At 47.2% G+C, this 23,507-nt stretch overlaps 1 protein-coding gene across 1 annotated transcript in view; it reads right to left on the bottom strand.

The window, feature by feature from the left end:
• The window catches only part of LOC140739092 (A-type potassium channel modulatory protein KCNIP1-like), a 249,115-nt gene that overhangs the window by 178,761 nt on the left and 46,847 nt on the right, over positions 1 to 23,507 (bottom strand). Inside the window, exons 2-3 of the mRNA XM_073067037.1 lie at positions 8,139 to 8,263; positions 6,614 to 6,683 (exon numbers count right to left, since the gene is read on the bottom strand). Of these exons, the coding sequence (XP_072923138.1) occupies positions 6,614 to 6,683; positions 8,139 to 8,263 (195 nt within the window). The remainder of the gene's footprint in view (positions 1 to 6,613; positions 6,684 to 8,138; positions 8,264 to 23,507) is intronic.

Genomic DNA, 23,507 nt, shown 5'->3' with positions numbered 1-23,507 from the left:
ACATAGAACAAAGAAACCTACAGCACATCAGAAACCCTTTGACACAGAATGTTGTGTTAACCATCTAACCTACCCTAGAAACTGCCAAGAATTACCCTACCACATAGCCCTCTATTTTTCTAAGCTTCATGTTCCTATCTAAGACTCTTAAAAGACCCTATCATATCCACCTCCATCACCATCGCTGGCAATGATTTCCATGCACCCACCACTCTCGGCATGAAAATCTCACCCCTGACATCCCCTCCCCTTGCATTAGCCATTTCAGCCCTGGGAAAAAGCCTATGAAGATCAGTGCCTCTCATCATCTTACACACCTCTAATCATCAGTCAGTCCAAAGAGAAAGGGCCAAGTTAACGCAACATATTTGCATAAGGCACGGTCTCCAATCCAGGCAAAGTGCTTGTAAATCTCTTCTGCACTCTTTCTATAATATCCACATCCTTCCTCGAATGAGATGACCAGAACTGAACACAATACTTGTTGTTGACCAGTGGTGTTCTGCAGGGATCTGTTCTGAGACCCCTCTCTTTTGTGAATTTGTAGATGAAGAACTAGAAGGGTGGGTTAGTAAGTTACACACACAAAACGCTGGTGGAACGCAGCAGGCCAGGCAGCATCTATAGGGAGAAGTACAGTTGACATTTCGAGCTGACACCCTTCGTCAGGACTAACTGAAAGAAAAGATAGTAAGAGATTTGAAAGTGGGAGGGGGAAGGGTAAATCCGAAATGACGGGAGAAGACAGGAGGGGGTGGGGTGAAGCTAAGAGCTGGAAGGGTGATTGGCAAAAGGGATACCGAGCTGGAGAAGGGAAAGGATCATGGGATGAGAGGTCTGGGGAGAAAGAAAGGGGGAGGGGAGCACCAGAGGGAGATGGAGAACAGGCAAGGAGTGATTGTGAGAGGGGCAGAGAGAGAGAAAAAAAGGGGGAATAAATAAATAAGGGATGGGGTAAGAAGGGGAGGAGGGGCATTAACGGAAGTTAGAGAAGTCAATGTTCATGCCATCAGGTTGGAGGCTACTCAGACGGAATATAAGGTGTTGTTCCTCCAACCTGAGTGTGGCTTCATCTTGACAGTAGAGGAGGCCATGGATAGACATATCAGAATGGGAATGGGACGTGGAATTAAAATGTGTGGCCACTGGGAGATCCTGCTTTCTCTGGCGGACAGAGCATAGGTGTTCAGTGAAACAGTCTCCCAGTCTGCGTTGGGTCTCATCAATATATAAAAGGCCACACCGGGAGCACCGGACGCAGTATACCACACCAGCCGACTCACAGGTGAAGTGTCGCCTCACCTGGAAGGGCTGCCTTTTAATTTTAATTCACATTTTAATTCACATCCCATTCCCATTCTGATATGTCAATCCACGGACTCCTCTACTGTCAAGATGGAGCATTGAAAGGCCCTGCCCCAATGAAAGCTACAATTTTTACTAAGCAACGCAGTGGTTTAATTATTGAAATACGTATGTTTCTTAAGTGTTTTATACGCATAGAAAGGTAAAATATATACTATGTACTAAGACAAACGTTTTACTAACTGAGGCTACATAATACCGGATGTACCTGTCCCGACATCAAGTCTGACTTAAAGATGGAACTCGTTCATAACCCAGGGACTGCCTGTACTTTCAAATCATCTTTAGATTACATAATACCTAATACAATGTAAATGCTATGTAAATAGTTGTTATACTGCAAACACGAGGAAATCTGCAGATGCTGGAAATTCAAGGAACACACACAAAATGCTGGTGGAACACAGCAGGCCAGGCAGCATCTATAGGGAGACGAAGGACCTGTCGAAGGGTCTTGGCCCGAAACGTCGACAGCGTTTCTCCCTATAGATGCTGCCTGACCTGCTGTGTTCCACCAGCATTTTGTGTGTTGTTGTTGTTATACTGTATTGTTTAGGGGAAAATGACAAGAAAAAATAGTCCGTACATGCTCAAACAACGAGTGCTGGAGAGAGAACTTCCGGGTTTTCCTGATCCGCAGTTGGTTGAATCTGCGGATGCGGAACCCGCGAATAAAGAGGACCAACTGTGTAAGTCACCTGGACCAGAGGAACTGCACCATAGGGTTCTGAAAGAGGTAGCATTAGAGATTTTGAATTATCTTTCAAAAATCATTGGACTCTGGCATGGTGCCAGAGGACTGGAAAATTGCAAATGTTACTCCACTCTTTAAGAAAGCAGGGAGGCAGCAGAAAGGAAATTATAGACCTGTTAGACAGACCTCAGTGGCTGCAAAGGTGTTAAGAGTCAATTGTTAAGGAGGAGGTGATGGAGTACTTGGTGACATGGGACAAGATAGTACAAAGTCAGCATGGTTTCCTTCAGGGAAAATCCTGCTTGACGAACCTGTTGGAATTCTTTGAGGAGATTACAAGTAGGATAGATAAAGGGGATATAGTGGATGTTGTATATTTGGACTTTCAGAAGGCCTTTGACAAGGTGCCACACATGAGTCTGCTTACCAAGTTAAGAGCCCATGGTATTACAGGAAAGTTACTAATATGGTTAGAATATTGTCTGATTGGTAGGAGTGGGAATAAAAGGATCCTTTTCTGGTTGGCTGCCAGTGACTAGTGGTGTTCAGCAGGGGTCAGTGTTGGGACCATTTCTTTTTATGTCGTATATAAATGATTTAGATGATGGAATTTAGATGATTTAGATGGCTTTGTTGCCAAGTTTGTAGATGATACGAAGATTGGTGGAGGGGCAGATGGTGTTGAGGAAACAGGTGGGATGCAGAAGGACTTGGACAGATTAGGAGGATGGGCAAGAAAGTGGCAAATGAAATTCAATGTTTGAAAATGCATGGTCATGCACTTTGGTAGTAGAAATAAATGTGTGGACTATTTTCTAAACGGGGAGAAAATCCAAAAATCTGTGATGCAGAGGGACTTGGGAGCCCCTTGTGCAGAACACCCTGTAGGTTGAGACGGTGGTGAGGAAGGGCAATGCCATGTTAACATTCATTTCAAGCGGTCTAGAATACAAGAGCAGGGATGTGATGCTGAGGCTTTATAAGGCACTGGTGAGGCCTCACCTTGAGTACTGTGAACTGTTTTGCACCCCACATCATAGAAAAGATGTGCTGGCATTGGAGAGGGTCCACAGGAGGTTCACAAGGATGATTCCAGGAATGAAAGGATTATCATACGATGAACGTATGATACAGGCTCTGGGTCTGTACTCGCTGGAATTCAGAAGGTTGGGGGGGGTGGATCTCATTGAAACCTTTCGACAGTTGAAAGGCTTAGCCAGAGTAGATGTAGAAAGTATGTTTCCCATGGTGGGAGAGTCTAGGACAAGAGGGCACAGCGTCAGGTTAGAGGGGCGCCCTTTCAAAACAGATGTGGGAAAATTTCTTTAGCCAAAGGGTGGTGAATTTGTGGATTTTATTGCCACATGCAGATGTGGAGGCCAGGTCGTTGAGTGTATTTAAGGGAGAGATTGATAGGTTCTTGATTGGACATGGCATCAAAGGTAACGGGGAGAAGGCCAAGAACTGGAGTTGAGGAGGATATAGAAAAAAAGGATCAGCCATGATTGAATTGCAGAGCAGACATGATGGGCCAAATGGCCTAATTCAGCTCCTAAGTCTTATGGTCTTGTATGTGGAGCTGCAGGCAATCATAAATAGATTTTTTTTCTATTTGGATTTTCTTGGGAGATAGGCACAGAATCAAGAGAACTGAAGCAAAACAGCAGTGAGGTTGTGGACCAAATGAAGAAAACAAAGCAAATTCGGGTGGATAAAACCCCAAATGCCAAGGTGACCCCTTGGACATGGAGCAGAAGTATCTGGCCAAGGTATTTAAAACTTCTTTAGCCACCACTGAGGGCCAGAAGGCTGCAGGACTGATAATGTTCCATTATTTAAGAAAGGCTCTAAAAATAAAAAGTGAAAATATCGCCCTGTGAGCCTGACATCAGTAGTGGGTAAATTATTGGAAGGTATTGTAAGGGACCGGGTATATAAGTATTTGGATAGACATGGACTAATTAAGGACAGTCAGCATAGCTTTGTGTGTGGTAGGTCATGTCTAACTAATCTTATAGAGTTTTTCAAGAAAGTTACCAGCAAGGTTGATGATGGTAAGACAGCATGGCCTTTTGCAAGGCCTTTGAGAAAGACCCACATGGCAGACTAATCCAAAAAGGTTCAGTTGCTCGGCATTCAACATTAGTTTTGCAAGAGAAGCCAGATAGTAAATTATAGCCTCTTAGACAAGAAGCCTCTGTCTATTGGAATTCTGCCAAGATCAGTGCTGTTGTTTGTCATCTATATCAATGATTTGGATGACTGGATCAACAATTTTGTTGATGATACCAAGCTTGAGGGTCTAGTGGACAGCAAGGCAGGCTATCAAAGCTTGCAGCAGGGTCTGGATCAACTGCTAAAATGGTCTGAAAAGTGGCAGATGGAAGTTAATGTGGACAGGTGTAAAAGCCAGGTTAAGACTTTCATAGTACACAGTAAGGCACTGAGGAGCGTGGCACAACTAAGGAAACCGGGAATACAGACTCATAATTCCTTGAAGTGCTATAACAGGTAGACAGGATCATAAAAGGAGTTTTTGACACATTGGCCTTCATAAATCAAAGTATTGAGCACAGGAGTTAGGATACCATGTTGACATTATATAAGACATCAGTGAGGTCAAATTTGGATATTGTGTGCAGTTCTGGTTACTACTTACAGGAAGAATTACAATAAGATCAAAGAGTACAGAGAAAATGTAACATGATTTTTGTGGCACTTGATGACCCGTTATAGGGAAAGATTGAATAGGTTAGGACTTTAATCCCTGGTGCGTAGCAGCACAAGGGGAGATTTAGACAAGGGGATTTATACGAGGGGAGATTTGATAGAGGTATACAAAATCATGAGGGGATAGAAAACAGGCCTTCCACTGAGGTCAGACTCAAGCAGCACTCAGGCTAGTCTCTACCATGACAGAATTAATTGATGGTCAACATTAATAGCAGTATATATAACAGCATTACAGCGCCATGGCCCAGGTTGAATTCCGCTGCTGTTTGTAAGGAGTTTCTACATTCTCCTTGTGATCGTGTGGGCTTCCTCTAAGTATTCCTATTTCCTCCCCATTCCAAAGCTGTATAGGTTAGCAGATTAATTGGTTACATGGGTGTATTTGGATAGCACAGTTTCCTTGGGCTGGCCTTTTGCCAAGCTGTGTTTCGAACTGAAAATGCAGAGAGATCACATGTCAAATTCTATCACCACAGACGATACACTGGTCAGTTTCTATTGCGACAGGCCATTAATAGACTCTACGACAGGTGGCCAATCACATTTCACTCTCTAACACAATAGACCAATCACAGTTTAATCTCTGCAACAACAGACCAATCACATTTCAGTCTCTACCACAACAGACCATGGATCAGTCTCTACTACTACAAATCAACACAGTTCAGTCTATACCACCAGAGACAAATCACAGTTTAGTCTCTACCCAAATGGACTTATCAGAGTTCATTTTCTACCATAACAGTTCCATCACAGATCAGACTTTTTCACCACAGACTGTCTGTATGACCCTAGAGCAATCACAGGTCAGTCTGCTGTATGAGTGATGGACAATGGGGTGCTGAGTTACCCACCCCCCCTCCCTGAGAACCACGAACTATTACTGTTGCTATGCTGCTCATGATAGAGAGAGACGAAACACAGGCAAGAACATTTGCTACAGATAAGAGGGGGAGAAAGACTGTTGATTAACTGTATTATGACTCTTCCTGGATTATTTACTTTCTACTACAAGGACTGTACTTGGCTCGTTAACATTCCTCAGGAGATAGCAGGAGTGGCCTGATTTGATGGACACGGTCATTCAGAATTGATGGATAGCTGAGACCCCGTGAGTGGGGATAAAAGACAGGTCTGGAGAGACACCCTTCAGACACACCAGTGGACACTGATGGAGTGTTGAGAACCCACAGAAAGGTGGGGGCTTCGAAGACCGAACCAGGAGACCGGTCAACAAAGCTCACAGTGTTACAGCAGGGCCGGTGGGGACTTGTGTGTGTGTCCACTCATGCCAGAGTGATGAGTCCACCACAGAAGAACAGTCTAGCTGAAGACCAGAGGGGTCATAACTGAATGACCACAACAATATGACGGATTAAGAAAGCAAAGGAAGGTTTGGCTGCTGTAGCTGTTACCTCTCGCTCATTCTCTCTCTCTCTCTCTCCAACGATTTCAACACAACAACCATAACTACTTCAGCATTTATGAACTGAACTTTATACTTTTCTATGACAATTCATTTACCCCTAGACATCAACAGAGCTTGTTTATTATTGATTATTATTATTCCTACACTTTTAGGTTTATTACTGCTAACTTGTTTTATATGTAGATTTGTATTTTTGATATTGTATTGTGTAGTTTACTAATAAACACCTTTAGTTTGGTACCACCAGACTCCAACGGATACTTCTATCTTTGCTGGTCTGACACCCAGTTACGGGCTACGTAACACTACCAATCTTCATCAATCAGTGTCTGAATATCCATGACACCCCCTCCTCCCCAGCAGACAGGGATGACCCAACTTCTCCCACTCACCTCCATGTGGGAAGAACTGAGAGTAGATTTGTTTGAAAGTGTCCTCATTAACAACACCACTGGGGCATTCCTGGAAACAGAAGAAAGTTAAAAGTGGAGCTCTGGTGGACCCATTCCCTTGAGGGTGGGAATTCACCCACCTCAATAATAAAAATAGTGCACACAAATAATGAAACCACATCAAAAATACATCAGGAGTGGCAATCTGGAGTTAACAACCAACCAACCAACCCATCTGAGTCTGAGGATTCTTGTCAGCCTGAGCTGACCATGGATATTGCATGCTAACTGTCTATATACACAAGCCTGGGCAGTACAATATGGGGAGCAAGCTGTTGTCCATGTAGCAAGCCCCTCTCCACACATCTGATGAACCCAAAGGAACGTCAGAGACCAACGTAGTTTGGTACCAGAATCATCTCAGGAGTTGCCAGTCAGCATTGGATTTAATGTAGGACTCTACCTTAGGGATTCCAGCTTCAGACGTCCCCCTTGAAGTTTACTCCCAAAGCCTTCCCCATGACTGTAGCCACAAGGCAGCGGAGGTTTGAGATCAGTTTTCCTTCTCCTAGACGAACGTCCAACCACGGCTGACGAGCCCCATCTGCCTGAACAACTGGTTTTAAGGCGCCAGTAACCCGCCTTTGCCCCAATTAACCTACACACGTCTATTTGGGATGCGGGGAGAAACCAGAGCATCTGAGAAAAGCTACACTATTGCAGGAAAACTTGCAAACTCCACAAAGTTAGGACTGAGATCAGGGCTGAACTAGGGTCTCTGAAGTGGGCAGCAACAGTTGCATCTTAGCTCAGGTGCTGTCTGTGTGGAGTTTGCACGGTCTCCTTCAACAATGCAAGCTTCCCTAGTTGTCTGGCTTCCTCCTACATCTAAAAGACATATGAGTGGATTAATATAGTTGCTGTAAATTTCCCTAGAATGGTACAATCTGTGAGGAATTGGTGGGAATTTGGGGGGAGTGAAATGGGATTAGTATAAATGGGCATTCAATGGTCAGCAGAGTCTTGATAGCTTGTTTCTGTGCTGAAGTCTCAGTCTGTGACAATGACTCACGGGCAGGGAAGAAAACGCAGCTGCCAGTGCCTTGATTCAGGACTTGCTGTAAGGTTATATCACTGTCATTCTCTGGTGAATGTTCACACTGAGACAACATGCATTTTCTCTGTGTTTACCTCAGTATGTGCACTAACAGCATCAATGCCATTGGCTTGGGCTGTATGCAGCACTGTGATCTGAGCCCCATCCTCTGAGTGAAACCATCCCCCCGTCACTGAAATCTCCTGTGCAGAACCTCAAGATCTCCTCATGCTCCCCAGGGATGTGCTGCCCGTGTGGCAGATAGTGTTTGGGTTTGGTTTAACTTTACTTTTAATGAACAACCTAATTTTGGTAGAAAGGAGCAGCCCGTCCATCTCCCTAACTACTCAAGTGTCTTTACCAGTGGCACACAGTGGCTGCTGTGCATCGCCCAAACCCAGGTGGTGAGGGTGGATGAGGGTCACTTACATTCTTGAATCCTCTGTACAGCACCTGGATCTCTCTCCTGGTAAAGTTGGTCTGTGCCTGCAGCTGTCCGAGACCTTCAGGCCGATGGCAAACTGTGGCTATTTCCAGTTCATCTTCTACTTTGTCTGTAAGAAGAAGATGAAGAAACTGTGAGAAAAAAAAGTAGACTTGGATATCCAGAGAAAGGTCACACTCTGGGCTGGACCAGTCAAAGACAGATGTAGGTCACAGGTTCACAGATCATGGCCTATCCTAGAGCAGAAATTGATCCAGAGCAGGGGGAATTGGCTGAATGGTAAGTGGGCAACTCCTTCACTTACTGGCTAAGCTAGCATTTATTGCCTGTCCCTAATTCCCATGAGAAGGTGGTGATAAGCCAATAAAGCAGTTCTATTGGGTTACTGGGTTGGAGGATGGAGATTGTTTTGGTGGGGGGGGGGGAAAGAATTTCCAAGATTTAGGCCCAGCAAAACTTAAGGACCAGCGATATAGTTCAAGGTCAGAGTGATGTTTGATGGAGGGGAACCTGCAGGAGTGGTGTTCTCCAGTGAGTGCTACAGTACTAAAGCTCATTGGTTTGGGGAGAGCTGTTAAGAGTACCTGTGAATAACCACAGTGTGTTCTGTACACAGTAGCCACTGTGTACCAGTGAGTGTTTAGGGAAATGAATGGGCTGCTCCCATCTCCTAACAATAGGTTGTTCAATTAATTAACAAATCTCAGGCTGCAAATAAGGCAAATCAGTTCTGGTGAACAATCCTAAGTCGGAAATATTGTTTTTCTTTCCACAGATGCTGCCTGATAACGTTTTATTTCTAGTAACATTAATGGGGAGGAAGGTTATTTGGAACTGCAGTGATCTTTAGAAGCTGCTGTGTAGCTTGTGAGGGCAGGCAGCTTGCTGTTGAAAGATCCACCCAGGTTGTGCTCAGCTGATTGAGCTCGGCTTGAAACCACAGGCTCAACTCAGTCCAAGGTCTCCCATTGGATGGTCAGGGTGAGCCAGCATCATCACCTCTCCTCACCCATGATCCCAGTAGATCCGCAGTCTGATGACTCAGAGACACATATAAGTCTACGGAATCAGTGTACAGGAGAGTTGAGTCATCATAGGGCAGGAACAGTGCATGGGATAAGATGGAGACAAGGCTCTAAGTGCAGACAGGGCCAGAACTTGGGGCTGTGTGTGGACAGGATATGTGGATAGGGCTCTATATGCAGACAAGGTTAGTGTACAGAGCTCTGTGTGCGGTGAAGATCAGTGTACAGAGCTGGGTGCACAAATAAAATCAGTATGCAGGGCTATGAATGTCAGTGTGTGGACTTGTGTTGAAGACAGGGTCTGTGTATGAATGGAACAATGTGAATGCCAAAGGGATTGCCCCTTCCTTCATAACACTGGGATCTAGAACATTGTAACTGGGACTATCTGTGCACCTCAGGTCTACACACAGAGGTGGCCAACAGGACAGGAGTGATGTTGGGTGTATGTCTCCATTCCTCTGGAGGCTTGATAGTCACACTCTGCTTTGCATCTCCAGATGATTTGGAGTGAGCGACACGGACCAGAAATTGGCATGAGCCACACAATATACCTCACTCAACTTCCAAATTTTCGATCTTCATTCTCCTTTGGATATCCAGTCTAGCCAGCTCTTGCCACCTGCTCCAACTTCTCCGAATCAAGTCCCCTGCATTCTTGGGTAATCAAATGTAATGTGAAGAAAGTAGAACATCGGTAGGACCAGTTAACAAAGAATATGGTTTCACTCCTGCTGCAAGTGACTCTATCCCTGAGTCCAGTTTATACTTATTACAGGTCAACCTGTGGACCATCAATAGGTCTAACCAGAAGATGGCGACATTTCCATGCACAGAGAGGGTTTGATCTCAGAGCTCCTCACCAGGTGTTGTCAACCTCGTCCTTCCTGATGGATTTGACAAAGGATTTCACGCAACACACATGCAGTTCACACAGGACAAAGGAGAGCCAGACTCTGAGTTCATTGGGAAGCTTGTTGCTTCCCGCAGATTAATGGACTGTGCTAATGATGTCAGTGTAAAGCAGATGAATCATATTCCCAATTCCTTTCCCGAAGCTCATTTTAGAGAGCATGTTGATCATGTACATGTGTGATAACCTGTCAAAGGTCTTCTCTTGGTCCCAAGCTGAGCATGTAAATCTCCTATCCCTCAACACTACCTCCTCAGTCCATTCTCCTGATCTCTAATCCTACACAAAATTCACATTGATCAATTAACCTACTGATCCTGCATGCTGTTGACGGGGGAGGTTAAATAGAGCACTCAGGGGAAATAATCACAGGAAGAACGTGGAAACTCCAGATAGCTCCTAAGGTCAGGATCAACTACCAGTAAGGCAGGCCATACCACGTACTAACAGTCAGGAGTTTTCAATAAGATTGAAAGAGTACTGAGAAAATTTACAACAATGTTCCATTGCCAGGACTTGAGGACCTGAGTGCCAGGGAAAGGTCGAATGGTATTGGACTTTATTTCATGGAGTGCAGGAGAATAAGAAGAGACTTGATAGAAGTACAATGCTTCAAAATTATTCAGCTCCTTGGAAGCTTTCATGTTTTATTGTTTTACAAATTTAATCACAGTGGATTTAATTTAGCTTTTTTGACACTAATCAACAGAAAGGCTCTTTCATGACAAGGTGAAAACAAATCTCGACAAAGTGATCTAAATTAAGTACAGATATAAAACACAAAGTAATTAATTCACCCTGTTCAAGTCAATACATAGTATTTAGTAGATGCACCTTTGGCAGCAAAGACAGCCTTGAGACTGTGTGGATAGACCTCTGTAGCTTTGCACATCTGGACACTGCAATTTTTCTCCCATTCTTCTTTCCAAATTGCTCAAGCTCTGTCAGATTGCAGAGGGATCGTGAGTGAACAGCACTTTTCAAGTCCAACCACATATTCTCAATTGGACTGAAGTCTGGACTCTGACTTGGCCACTCAGGACATTAGCTTCATTGTTTTCAAGCTATTTTTGAGTAGCTTTGGCTTTATACTTGGTGTCTTTGTCTTGCTGGAAAACAAATCTTCTCCCAAGTCGCAGTTCTCATGCAGACTGCATTAGGTTTTCCTCCAGGATTTCCCTGTATTTTGCTGCATTCATTTTACCCTCTCCCTTCACAAGCCTTCCAGGGCCGACTGCAGTGAAGCACCCCCACAGCATGATGCAGCCACCACCATGCTTCACGGTAGGGATGGTGTGTTTTTGATGATGTGCTGTGTTTAGCTTACTCCAAACATAGTGTTTAGTCTGATGGCCAGAAAAGCTCAATTTTGGTTTCATCAGACCATAAAACCTTCTTCCAGCTGACTTCAGAGCCTCCCACATGCCTTCTAGAAAACTCAAGCTGAGATTTCATGAGTTTTTTCAACAGTGGCTTTCTCTTTGCCACTCTCCCATAAAGCTGTGACTGGTGAAGCACCTGGGCAACAGTTGCATGCAGTCTCTTCCATCTCAGTCATTGAAGCTTGTAACTCCTCCAGAGTTGTCATAAGTTTCTTGGTATCCTCCCTCACTAGTCCACTTCTTGCACGATCACTCATTTTACAGCTGCCTATATTTACAGGTGCCATATTATTTCCATTTCTTGATGATCGATTAACTGTACTCCAAGGGATATTCAGTGACGTGGAAACTTTCTTGTATCCACCTCCTGATTTGTGCTTTTCAATTACTCTTTTGGCAGAGGTTCTTAGAGTGTTCTTTTGCCTTCCTGGTGTAGTTTTTGTCAGGATACTGACTACCCAGCACTCGGTCCTTCCAGATACCAATGTATTTTTACTAACATCAATTGAAACACCTTGACTGCACATGGTGATCTCCATTTAACTAATTATATGACTTCTAACACCAATTGGCTGCACCAGTAATGATTTGATGTGTCATATTAAAGGGCATGAATACTTATTCAATCAATTATTTTGTGTTTTATATTTGTAATTATTTTAGATCACTTTGTAGAGTTCTCTGAGATGAAAGTCTTTTTCTGTTGATCAGTGTCAAAAAGAGGCAAATTAAATCTACTGTGATTCAACGTTGTAAAACAATAAAACATGAAAACTTCCAAAGCAGTGAATACTTTTTATAAGCACCGTATACAAAATTATGAAGGATATAGTTAAGGTTAATGCAAGTAACTTTTTCTGTTGAGGGTGGGTGAGACTGCAATAGGTCATAGATTAAGAATGAAAAGTGAACTATACAAGAGAACCTGAGGGGGACTTAATTAACTCACAGGAGTATGGGATGAGCTGCAGAGAGTGGGAGGACCTCATGTTGGAGAACCATATCTCCTTCATTAACAAAAAGGCTTGGCAGGGGATGTACTTCTTGGAGCAGTTGGTAAAATTTCATCCTCCCCAGAACTTACTGGTGCAATTCTACACTGCCATCATATCTGGTTTGGTGCAGCATTCTCTCACAATATACAAAAACTATAGCAAACTATCAGGTCAGCAGGAAAGTCGTTGCCTGCAGTCTACCATCACTACAGGACTTCTGTGTGTCCAGGACCAAGCAGCAGGCAGGACAAATCATTGCAACAACACACACAAAATGCTGGTGGAACGCAGCAGGCCAGGCAGCATCTATGAGGAGAAGCACTGTCGACATTTCGGGCCGAGACCCTTCGTCAGGGTTCGTCAAAAATCATTGCAAATTCTATTTACCCTGAAAACTGCATTTTTCAAAAAGCTCCCTTTAAGAAAGCTCCATCTTCATGACTGCAAATAAAGTTTAATTCTGTGAAGTATTATGTGGTGTCTTTGGCAAGAGGTATCAGAAGGCAGGTTATCATCTGAATGGAGAGAGAATGCAAGTGAATGGTTTAGAGGGATCAAGATGTTCTAGTGCACAAATAACAAAGTTAGCAAACAGGTCCAAAAAGTAGTTAAGGCAGCAAGTGGTATTTCGGTCTTTAATGGAGTTTAAACATAGGTAGTTGTACGTTGCATTGCTGAGCCCTCAGCTGGAGTATTCAGCACACATTTTGTCCCTTTAAGGTTAATGGCACAATTGTTAGCAAGGTGGAGGGACAGAGGCATCTTGGGGCCCAAACCCATAAATCCCTCAAAGTTGCTGCTCAAGTTCAAATTTCAAAGTAACCATATAACACTCTGAGATTCATTTTCCTGTGGACATACTCAGAATATCTACAGAATAGTAACTATAACAGGATCAAAGAAAGATCAACCAGAGTGCAGAAGACAACAAACTGCAAATGCAAATACAAATAAATAATGAGAACATGAGATAATGAGATAGAATTCTCAAAAGTGAGATCATTGGTGTGGGAACATTTCAATGAAGCAAGTGAAGTTGAGTGTAGTTATCCTTTTTTATTCAAGAGTCTGATGGTTGAGGGGCACCAACTCTTCTTGAACTCTTCCTGAGGTTTCTGTACCTTCTACCTTATGGCAGCAGTGAGAAGAGAGCATGACCAGGGAGGTGGGTATCTCTGATGATGGATGCTGCTTTCCTACGACAGCGTTTCATGATGGTTGAGAGAGCTTTACCCATGATGTAGAGGGCCAAATCCACTATTTTTTTTGTCGGATTTTTCCTTTCAAAGGCATTGGTGTTTCCATACCATGCTGTGATGCAGTCAGTTAATATACACTCCACTGCACACCTATAGAAATTTGTCAAAGTTTTATATGAATATCCACAAGTGACTGAGGAAGCAGACGTGCTTTCTTCACAAAATCGCATTTAAGTGCAAGGTCCTCAGAAATAGTAACATTCATGAATTTAAATTTACTGCCCTTGTCCTCCTCTGATCCTTCACCGAGGACTGGATGATGGTAGTTAAGAAGTCATATGCTATCCTGATATTCATTTATTGGGGGATGAGGTAAATTTGCAGCTCTATAAAACTCTGATTAGACCACACAGAGTACTCTGTTCTCATTATAGGAAGGATATGGAAACTTTAGAGAAGGTGCAGATGAGAATTACTAAGATGTTCCTGGATTATAGATCATGTCTCATACGGACAGACTGAGCAAGCAAAGGCTTTTCTCTTTAGAATGAAGGATGAGAGGCTTGATAGAGGTATATAGATTTTAAGAGGCATAGGTAGAGTGCACAAACTGTGCCTTATTCCCAGTGCACAGGCCGCAGTGGCTAATACCAGAGGATATCCTTTTAATATGAATGGAGATCAGGTTTATTATTACTGATCCATATGTCATGAAATTTAAAAACGCAAACATGAGGAAATCTGCAGATGCTGGAAATTCAAGCAACACACACAAAATGCTGGTGGAACGCAGCAGGCCAGGCAGCATCTATAGGAAGAAGCACAGCTCCTCTCTTACCACCATTCAGGGCCCCAAACAGTCCTTCCAGGTGAGGCAACACTTCACTTGTGAGTCTATTGGGGTCATCTATTGCATCGGGTGCTCCCGGTGTGGCCTCCTCTACATCTACACCTGCTTGCCTGCAGAAGGCAGAGGGTCGTGGTGGAGGGAGTACATGATTGGAGGGTGCCTCATCTTCTAGCTGCCTATCACCTCTCTCATGATTCTGCCTTCTTCTACTACCCATAGTGCTTTCCCCTTACATTCCTTCTTCACCTTTCCTGCCTGTCCCCTCCCTGCTTCCCCTCCCTCACCCCTTGATCTTTCCTCTGATTGGTTTTTCACCTGGCAGCTTCCACCCTCCCCCCACCTTCTTTATAGGGCCCCTGCCCCCTCCTTCTTCAGTTGTGACGAAGGGTCTCGGCCCACAACGTTGACAGCTCATTTCAACGGATGCTGCCCAACCTAAGTTCATCCAGCTTGTTTGTACGTGTTGAGAGAACAGATTGCTGAGCCTCTGGCTAGGATCTTTACATCCTCGTTATCCATGGGAATGGTACTGGAGGATTGGAGGGAGGCGAATGTTGTCCCCTTGTTCAAAAAAGTTAGTAGGGGTAGTCTGGGTAATTATAGACCAGTGAGCCTTACGTCTGTGGTGGGAAAGCTGTTGGAAAAGATTCTTAGAAATAGGATCTCTGGGCATTTAGAGAATCATGGTCTGATCAGGGTCAGTCAGCATGGCTTTGTGAAGGGCAGATCGTGCCTAACAAGCCTGATAGAGTTCTTTGAGGAGGTGACCAGGCATTTAGATGAGGGTAGTGTAGTGGATGTGATTTACATGGATTTTAGTAAGGCATTTGACAAGGTTCCACTCGGTAGGCTTATTCAGAAAGTCAGAAGGCATGGGATCCAGGGAAGTTTGGCCAGGTGGATTCAGAATTGGCTTGCCTGCAGAAGGCAGAGGGTTGTGGTGGAGGGAGTACATTCAGATTGGAGGGTTGTGACTAGTGGTGTCCCACAAGGATCTGTTCTGGGACCTCTACTTTTTGTGATTTTTATTAACAACCTGGATGTGGGGGTAGAAGGGTGGGTTGGCAAGTTTGCAGAAGACACAAAGGTTGGTGGTGTTGTAGATAGTGTAGAGGATTGTCGAAGATTGCAGAGAGACATTGATAGGATGCAAAAGAGGGCTGAGAAATGGCAGATGGTGTTCAACCCAGAGAAGTGTGAGGTGGTACACTTTGGAAGGAAAAACTCCAAGGCAGAGTACAAAGTAAATGGCAGGATACTTGGTAGTGTGGAGGAGCAGAGGGATCTGGGGGTACATGTCCACAGATCCCTGAAAGTTGCCTCACAGGTAGATAGGGTAGTTAAGAAAGCTTATGGAGTATTTGCTTTCATAAGTCGAGGGATAGAGTTTAAGAGACACGGAGTAATGATGCAGATCTATAAAACTCTGGTTAGGCCACACTTGGAGTACTGTGTCCAGTTCTGGTCGCCTCACTATAGGAAGGATGTGGAAACATTGGAAAGGGTACAGAGGAGATTTACCAGGATGCTGCCTGGTTTAGAGAATATGCATTATGATCAGAGATTAAGGGAGCTAGGGCTTTACTCTCTGGAGAGAAGGAGGATGAGAGGAGACATGATAGAAGTATACAAGATATTAAGAGGATGTGGCGGCCCGCACACGTGGGGCTCGAACCAGGAGTCGCGGTCAGACACGCAGTAGCGCGTTTGGAAATACCCACTCGGGACAGACCTTCCGGGGACAGTCTGACATCATGTCCGCCCCGCGGGTCGCCGGGGCCCATGGGAGGGGAGATTTAAGCGTGGGATCTTGAATCAGTAAAGGCATTCTGAGTTCAGCTCTCTCTGCCTCCGTGTGTTTCTTCAGTAGCGTGTTGCGCGCGACTGCATTGGTGACCCTGACATTCCAGACAGCATCTGGAGCTGGTGACTCAGCGACCAGCCATGAGTTCCAGCAACTTGCACAGCGCGGTCTCTCTGAAGCTCCTGACTTTCCGGGCCACACAGCCCCACGTTTGGTTCGAGCAGGCCGAGGCCCAGTTCAATATCAGAGTCATTACAGCCAACACCACGCAGTACTACTACGTGGTCAGTACGCTCGACCAGGAGACGGCAGGCCGGATCATTGACTTCCTACGCCAGCCACCAGCGGAGGACAGGTACACTAAGCTTAAGGCGCTCCTGATCCGTACCTTTGGACTCTCCCGCTGCAAACGGGCCGCGTGACTCCTGCACACGGACGGCCTGGGCGACCGCACGCCATCCGAGCTCATGAATGATATGCTGGTGCTCATGGACGGCCGTAAGCCGTGCCTTTTATTTGAACAGTTGTTCCTCGAGCAAATGCCACAGGACATTCGCCTCCTCCTCGCGAGTGAGGATTTCCACGACCCACGCAGGGTCGCGGCTAAAGCAGACGTCCTTTGGCAGAGCAAGCAACGTGGAGCAGCCTCCATTGGCCTAGCCACGATCGCGTGCCCCAAAGCCCAGGCCCCGCAAGTGAAGCCGTCAAGACCCACGGGGGAAAAAGACGAAAGTTCAGAACAATGGAGTTTCTATCACCAAAGACGGGGCTCAGGCGCATGCCACTGCCGTCCACCATGTGCTTTTCTGGGAAACACCGGGGCCAGCCGTTGCTAATGGCTACGACGGCTGGCCACCGAGACAGCCTCCTGTACCTCTGGGACCAACACTCCTGGCGGCGCTTCCTGGTAGACACCGGGGCCGAAGTCAGCGTACTACCCCCCTTGAACATGGACACTCGTAACGCAGTCCCAGGCCCCGAACTCACAACTGCAAATGGCACCAGTATTCAGACGTTCGGCCCGTGAACTATCTCACTGCATTTCGGGTCCAGCTGTTTCACTTGGACTTTCACGTTGGCAGCGGTGTCACAGCCACTACTAGGGGCAGATTTCCTACGAGCCAACAGCCTCCTGGTCGACCTAAAAGGCCGGCATTTGGTCCACGCCGAGATGTTCCAGACTTTCCAGCTCGGAGAAGCCAAGCTACCGGCCCTCCACCTGGATTCCGTGACCCTCTCGGGTAACGAATTCACCAGGGTGTTGGTGGAATTCCCCTCCATAGTCACCCCGCAGTTCTCCACAGCCAACCCCAAGCACGGTGTGCAGCACCACATCCCCACACAAGGCCCGCCGCTGCACGCCCGAGCTCACAGGCTCCCACCCGACAAGCTCCACCTTGCCAAAGAGGAGTTCCATCAGATGGAAGAGATGGGGATCGTACGCTGCTCAGACAGCCCATGGGTATCTCCGCTGCACATGGCGCCCAACTCCGCAGGAGGATGGAGGCCCTGTGGAGACTACAGAAGGCTTAACGATGCCACAACCGCCAACAGATACCCGGTACCCCACATCCAGGACTTCACGGCGAACCTGCATGGAGCGACCATCTTCTCGAAAATCAGCCTGGTCAGGGGATACCATCAGATCCCAGTGCACCCTGACGACGTGCCCAAGACAGTCCCTCATCACCCCGTTCGGCTTGTTCGAATTCTTGAGGATGCCTTTCGGTCTCAAGAATGCAGCCCAAACTTTCCAAAGGCCCATGGACTCGGTGGGACGCGGCCTGGATTTCACTTTCATTTACTTGGACGATATCCTGGTGGCCAGCAGTTTGCACCAAGAGCACGTGGCACATTTGTGCCAGCTCTGCCAACGCCTGAGCGACCACGTACTGACAATCAATCTGGCGAAGTGCCAGTTCGGGTTGATGGAGATCGACTTGGGCCACAGAGTCACCCGACATGGCGCAGTTCCCCTACTGGACAAGGTCCAGGCCATCCGCCAGTTCCCCAAGCCCAGCACGGTCAAGGGCCTGCAGGAGTTTGTAGGGATGGTCAGCTTTTATCATCAGTTCGTTCCGGCGGTGGCCCGCATCATGAGACCCTTGTTCAGCCTGATGGCCGGCAAGGCCAAAGAAGTGGCATGGGACGCGGAGTCCACGAAGGCGTTCGAGCAGACCAAGGAGGCGCTGGCAAAGGTGGCCCTCCTAGTGCACCCGAGAGTCGATGTACCCACGGCACTCACAGTCGACGCTTCCGACACGGCAGTCAGCGGAGTCCTGGAACAGCTCGTTGAGGACCAGTGGCGACCACTCGCTTTCTCCAGCCGCCACCTACGGCCACCAGAGGTGAAGTACAGCACCTTCGACAGAGAGTTGCTCGCGCTCTACCTGGCTGTCCGGCATTTCCTCGAGGGAAGGGAGTTCACCGTGTATACGGACCACAAGCCCCTCACCTTCGCACTGGCCAAGGTATCGGACCCATGGTCGCCTCGGCAGCAGAGGCACCTGTCCTTTATTTCAGAATTCACCACGGACGTCCACCACGTCGCAGAGAAGAACAACGTCGTTGCCGACACACTGTCTCACCCCTGCCTCCACTCAGAGGCATATCGTCCTCAGGAATAGACTACGCAGCACTGGCGGAAGCACAATGGTCAGACATCGAGATCCCGGCTTACCGCACCGCCGTTTCAGGGCCCCAGTTGGAGGATGTCTCCATCTGCCCGGCAGCGGATCGACTCCTGTGCGACGTGTCGACTGGCAAACCCCGACCGGTGGTACCAGCAGCATGGAGGCACCGGGTGTTCGACACGCTGCACAACCTGGCCCACCCGTCCATCCTGGCGTCCATCAAGCTGGTAGCGGACAGATTCGTCTGGCACGGTTTGCGCAAACAGGTCAGACACTGGGCCAGGACCTGCGTGCACTGCCAGACCGCCAAAGTCCAGCGACACGTGAAGGCTCCCCTCCAGCAGTTCCAGCCAACGCACAGGAGGTTCCAACACATCCACGTGGACATCGACGGCCCCCTGCCAGTCTCCCGGGGTGCCAGGTATATCTTTACCATGGTAGACAGGTTCACCAGATGGCTGGAAGCCGTATCGCTCGCAGACACGTCCACTGAGTCCTGTGCCAGGACGCCCACTGCAAACTGGATCATCAGGTTCGGCCTCCCAACGGACATCATCTCCGACAGAGGGGCGCAGTTCACGTCTGGTTTGTGGACAACACTGGCACAGCTCCTGGGCACTCAGCTGCATCACACCACAGCGTACCATCCCCAGTCCAACGGTTTGGTAGAGAGATTCCACCGGCATCTCAAGTCGGCCTTGATGGCGCGCCTCAGGGGCCCCAACTGGACAGATGAGCTTTCCTGGGTCCTACTGGGAATTTGCACAGCCCCCAAGGTGGACCTGGGCACCTCGGCGGAAATGGTCTACGGCGCCCCCCTGACTGTCCCAGGCGAGTTCGTATCAGAGGCCCGAGGTTCGGAAGAAACTCCAGCAGCGGTGCTAACGAGGCTGCGGGACAAGGTAGGGACCCTGGCACCGGACCCGACCTCCAGGCATGGTCCCATGTCACCCTTCACCCCTAAAGACCTCCGAGACTGTGAGTATGTTTTTATTCGCAGGGGCATGCACAGGTCACCTCTACAGCGATCGTACGAGGGACCCTTCAAGGTGATCCGGCACAACGGAACCACGTACGGCATGGAGGTGGGTGGCCGGGAAGAGACTTTTACAGTGGACTGCCTCAAACCGGCGCACTTGGACATTGAGCGACCGGTGAGGGTACCTGCACCGCACCAGCGATGCCGGTCACCCAGGCAAGCCACACAGACTGGGAGCTCCACTCCCACGATGGACGTTTCTGGGGGGTGGGGGGGGGGCGTGGTGTGGCGGCCCGCACACGTGGGATTTGAACTGCTGTCGGGAGCCACGGGCAGCACGTTTGGAAATACCCGCTCGGGGCGGACCTTCCGGGGATAGTCTGATGTCACGTCTGCCCCGCAGGTCGCAGGGGCCCATGGGAGGGGAGATTTAAAAGTGCGATTTTGAATCAGTAAAGGCATTCTGAGTTCAGCTCTCTCTGCCTCCGTGTGTTTCTTTAGTAGCGCGTTGCACGCAACTACAAGGAATAGATAAGAGTGGACAGCCAGCGCCTCTTCCCCAAGGCACCACTACTCAATACAAGAGGACATGGCTTTAAGGTAAGGGAAGGGAAGTTCAAGGGGGATATTAGAGGAAGGTTTTTTACTCAGAGAGTGGTTGGTGCGTGGAATGCACTGCCTGAGTCAGTGGTGGGGGCAGACACACTAGTGAAGTTTAAGAGGCTACTAGACAGATATATGGAGGAAGTTAAGGTGGAGGGTTATATGGGAGGCAGGGTTTGAGGGTCGGCACAACATTGTGGCTGAAGGGCCTGAAATGTGCTGTATTGTTCTATGTTCTATGTCTGAGGTTGTCTTGCCAGGGAAGAGATATTCTCAATTAATGCTTCTTAGTCCCTGCCCAATGCCCTCATCATGTTCCCTATTCCAATTTAAACCTCTCCCACAAGGACCATACCTATCCTTATCTATAACTGTCCTGAGAGTGAAAGAGTTGTGGTCCTTCATTGTTCCACTAGAAACCGGTCAGACACCTGGCCAGACAAAACCAGGTCCAGTATGGCCCCATCCCAGTTGAACCGTCCACAAATTCACTTAAGAAACATTCCTGGATACACTTAAATTCTGCGCCTTCTAAACCCTTTACGCTAAGAAGGGCCCAATTTATACTTGTGAAGTTTTTCAATCGAAGCAAGAGGCTGAGAGTGGAAGACTGAAGGCATCACGGAGAGAAGGACGTTTTTCTTTTCTTTAACAGCTTGGGGAAAAGAGGCTAGACTGCGCAGACGTGTGACGTAGCACGCCAATGTTTAAAAGAAAGACCGCCATATACAGCGGCCATCGTTGGAGTGGACTGAGTCAGTGTGAGACGGCTTTGGCTCAATCAGGCTTCGGCGAGGGTAGGTTCCGGTAAGTTTCTGTTTTTTCTTCCTTTTTTTTTGTTCAGACTAGAGAATATGCCAGGCAGGATGTTGGAATGCTCCTCTTGCAGGATGTGGGAAGTCAGGGAGACATCCAGTGTCCCTGACAACGACACCTGCAAGAAGTGCATCCAGCTGCAGCTCCTAATAAACCGCGTTAGGGAACTGGAGCAGGAGCTGGATGACCTCCGGATCATTTGGGAGACTGAGCAGTTATAGATAGGAGCTTCCGGGAGGTAGTTACACCTAAGGAACAGGGCACAGGTAATTGGGTTACCGTCAGGCGAGAGAAGGGGAAAGGGCAGGTAGTGCAGGGTTCCCCTGGGGCCATTCCTCTCAACAACAAGTATACCGATTTGGATACTGTTGGTGGGTGGGGGGAGACTTACCTGGGACAAGCTGCGGCAGCCGGATCTCTGGCACTGAGACTGGTTCTGCAGTGCAGAAGGGAGGGAGGAAGAAGAGGCGAGCGGTAGTGATAGGGGACTCCATAGTCAGGGGTACAGACAGGAGATTCTGTGGTCGTGACAGAGACTCCCGGATGGTTTGTTGCCTCCCGGGTGCCAGGCTCAGGGATGTATCTGATGGTGTGCACAGCGCTGAGGTGGGAGGGTGATCAGCCAGATGTTGTGGTACACATCGGTACCCATGACGTAGGTAGAGTCAGGAGGTCCTGAAGAGTGAGTTCAGAGAGCTTGGTAGGAAGTTGAAAAACAGGACCTCGAGGGTAGTAATCTCCAGATTGCTGCCTGTGCCACGTGCCAGTGAGGGTAAGAGTAGGATGCTCTGGAGGATGAACACATGGCTGAGAAACTGGTGTAGGGGGCAGGGTTTCAGATTCCTAGATCATTGGGAGCTCTTCTGGGGCAGGTGGGACCTGTACAAGAGAGACAGGTTACACCTGAACTACAGGGGGACCAATATACTTGCATGGAGGTTTGCTAGTGTTATTGGGGAGGGTTTAAACTAGATATGCAGGGGGATGGGAACCAGAGTGCCAGAGCAGATAGTGGAACGGGGGCAAAAATAAATGATGTTAGTAGTTCATGCAAAGTCACTAATAGTAAGGTTGTGTGTGGTGGTAATAATCTTCTGAGGTGTGTATATTTCAATGCGAGGAGTATTGTGGGAAAGGCAGAAGAGCTGAGGGCCTGGATTGAGACATGGAATTATAACTTCATAGCCATTACTGAAACTTGGCTACAGGAGGGGCAAGACTGGCAGCTCAGCGTTCCAGGGTTCCAATGTTTCAGACGTGATAGAGGCAGAGGGATGAAGGGTGGGGGGGGGGGGTGGCTTTACTAGTCAGGGAAAATATTACAGCAGTGCTTCGGCAGGACAGATTAGAGGGCTTGTCTACTGAGGCCACATGGGTGGAGCTGAGAAACAGGAAAGGTATGACCACATTAATGGGGTTGTATTATAGACCACCCAATAGTCAGCGAGAATTGGAGGAGCAAATCTACAGAGAGATAACAGACAACTGCAGGAGACAGAAAGTTGTGATTGTAGGGGATTTTAATTTTCCACACATTGATTGGGACTCCCATACTGTTAAAGGTCTAGATGGCTGAGTTTGTAAAATGTGTTCAGGAAATTTTTCTAAATCAATATATAGCTGTACCAACTAGGGAGGATGCAATATTAGATCTCCTATTAGGAAATGAGTTAGGGCACGTGATGGAAGTGTGTGTAGGGGAACACAGTGATCATAGTTCATGATTCATCACAGTTCATTCATCATTCATCACATTCATCACAGTTCCAGTGATCATAACATCATTAGTTTCAACTTGATCAAAGATAAAGATAGATCTGGTCCTTGGGTTGAAGTTCTAAACTGGAAAAAGGCCAAATTTGAAGAAATGAGAAAGGATCTAGAGTATAGATTGGGACAGGTTGTTCTCTGGCAAGGATGTGATTGGTAAGTGGGAGGCTTTCAAAGGAGAAATTTTGAGATCGCAGAGTCTGTATGTTCCTATCAGGGTTAAAGGCAAAATGAATAAGAATAAGGAACCTTGATTCTCGACGGATATTGGAACTCTGATAAAGAAGAGAGAGATGTATGACTTGTATAGGCAACGGGGAGGAAATAAGATGCCTGAGGAATATAAAAAGAGGAAGAAAATACTTAAAGAAATCAGGAGGGCTA

This window comes from Hemitrygon akajei, chromosome 15 (assembly GCF_048418815.1).
Source record: "Hemitrygon akajei chromosome 15, sHemAka1.3, whole genome shotgun sequence".
Classification (NCBI taxonomy): domain Eukaryota; kingdom Metazoa; phylum Chordata; class Chondrichthyes; order Myliobatiformes; family Dasyatidae; genus Hemitrygon; species Hemitrygon akajei.
Note: the sequence above shows the minus strand (reverse complement) of the source record. Positions and strands in the feature narration are given on the sequence as shown.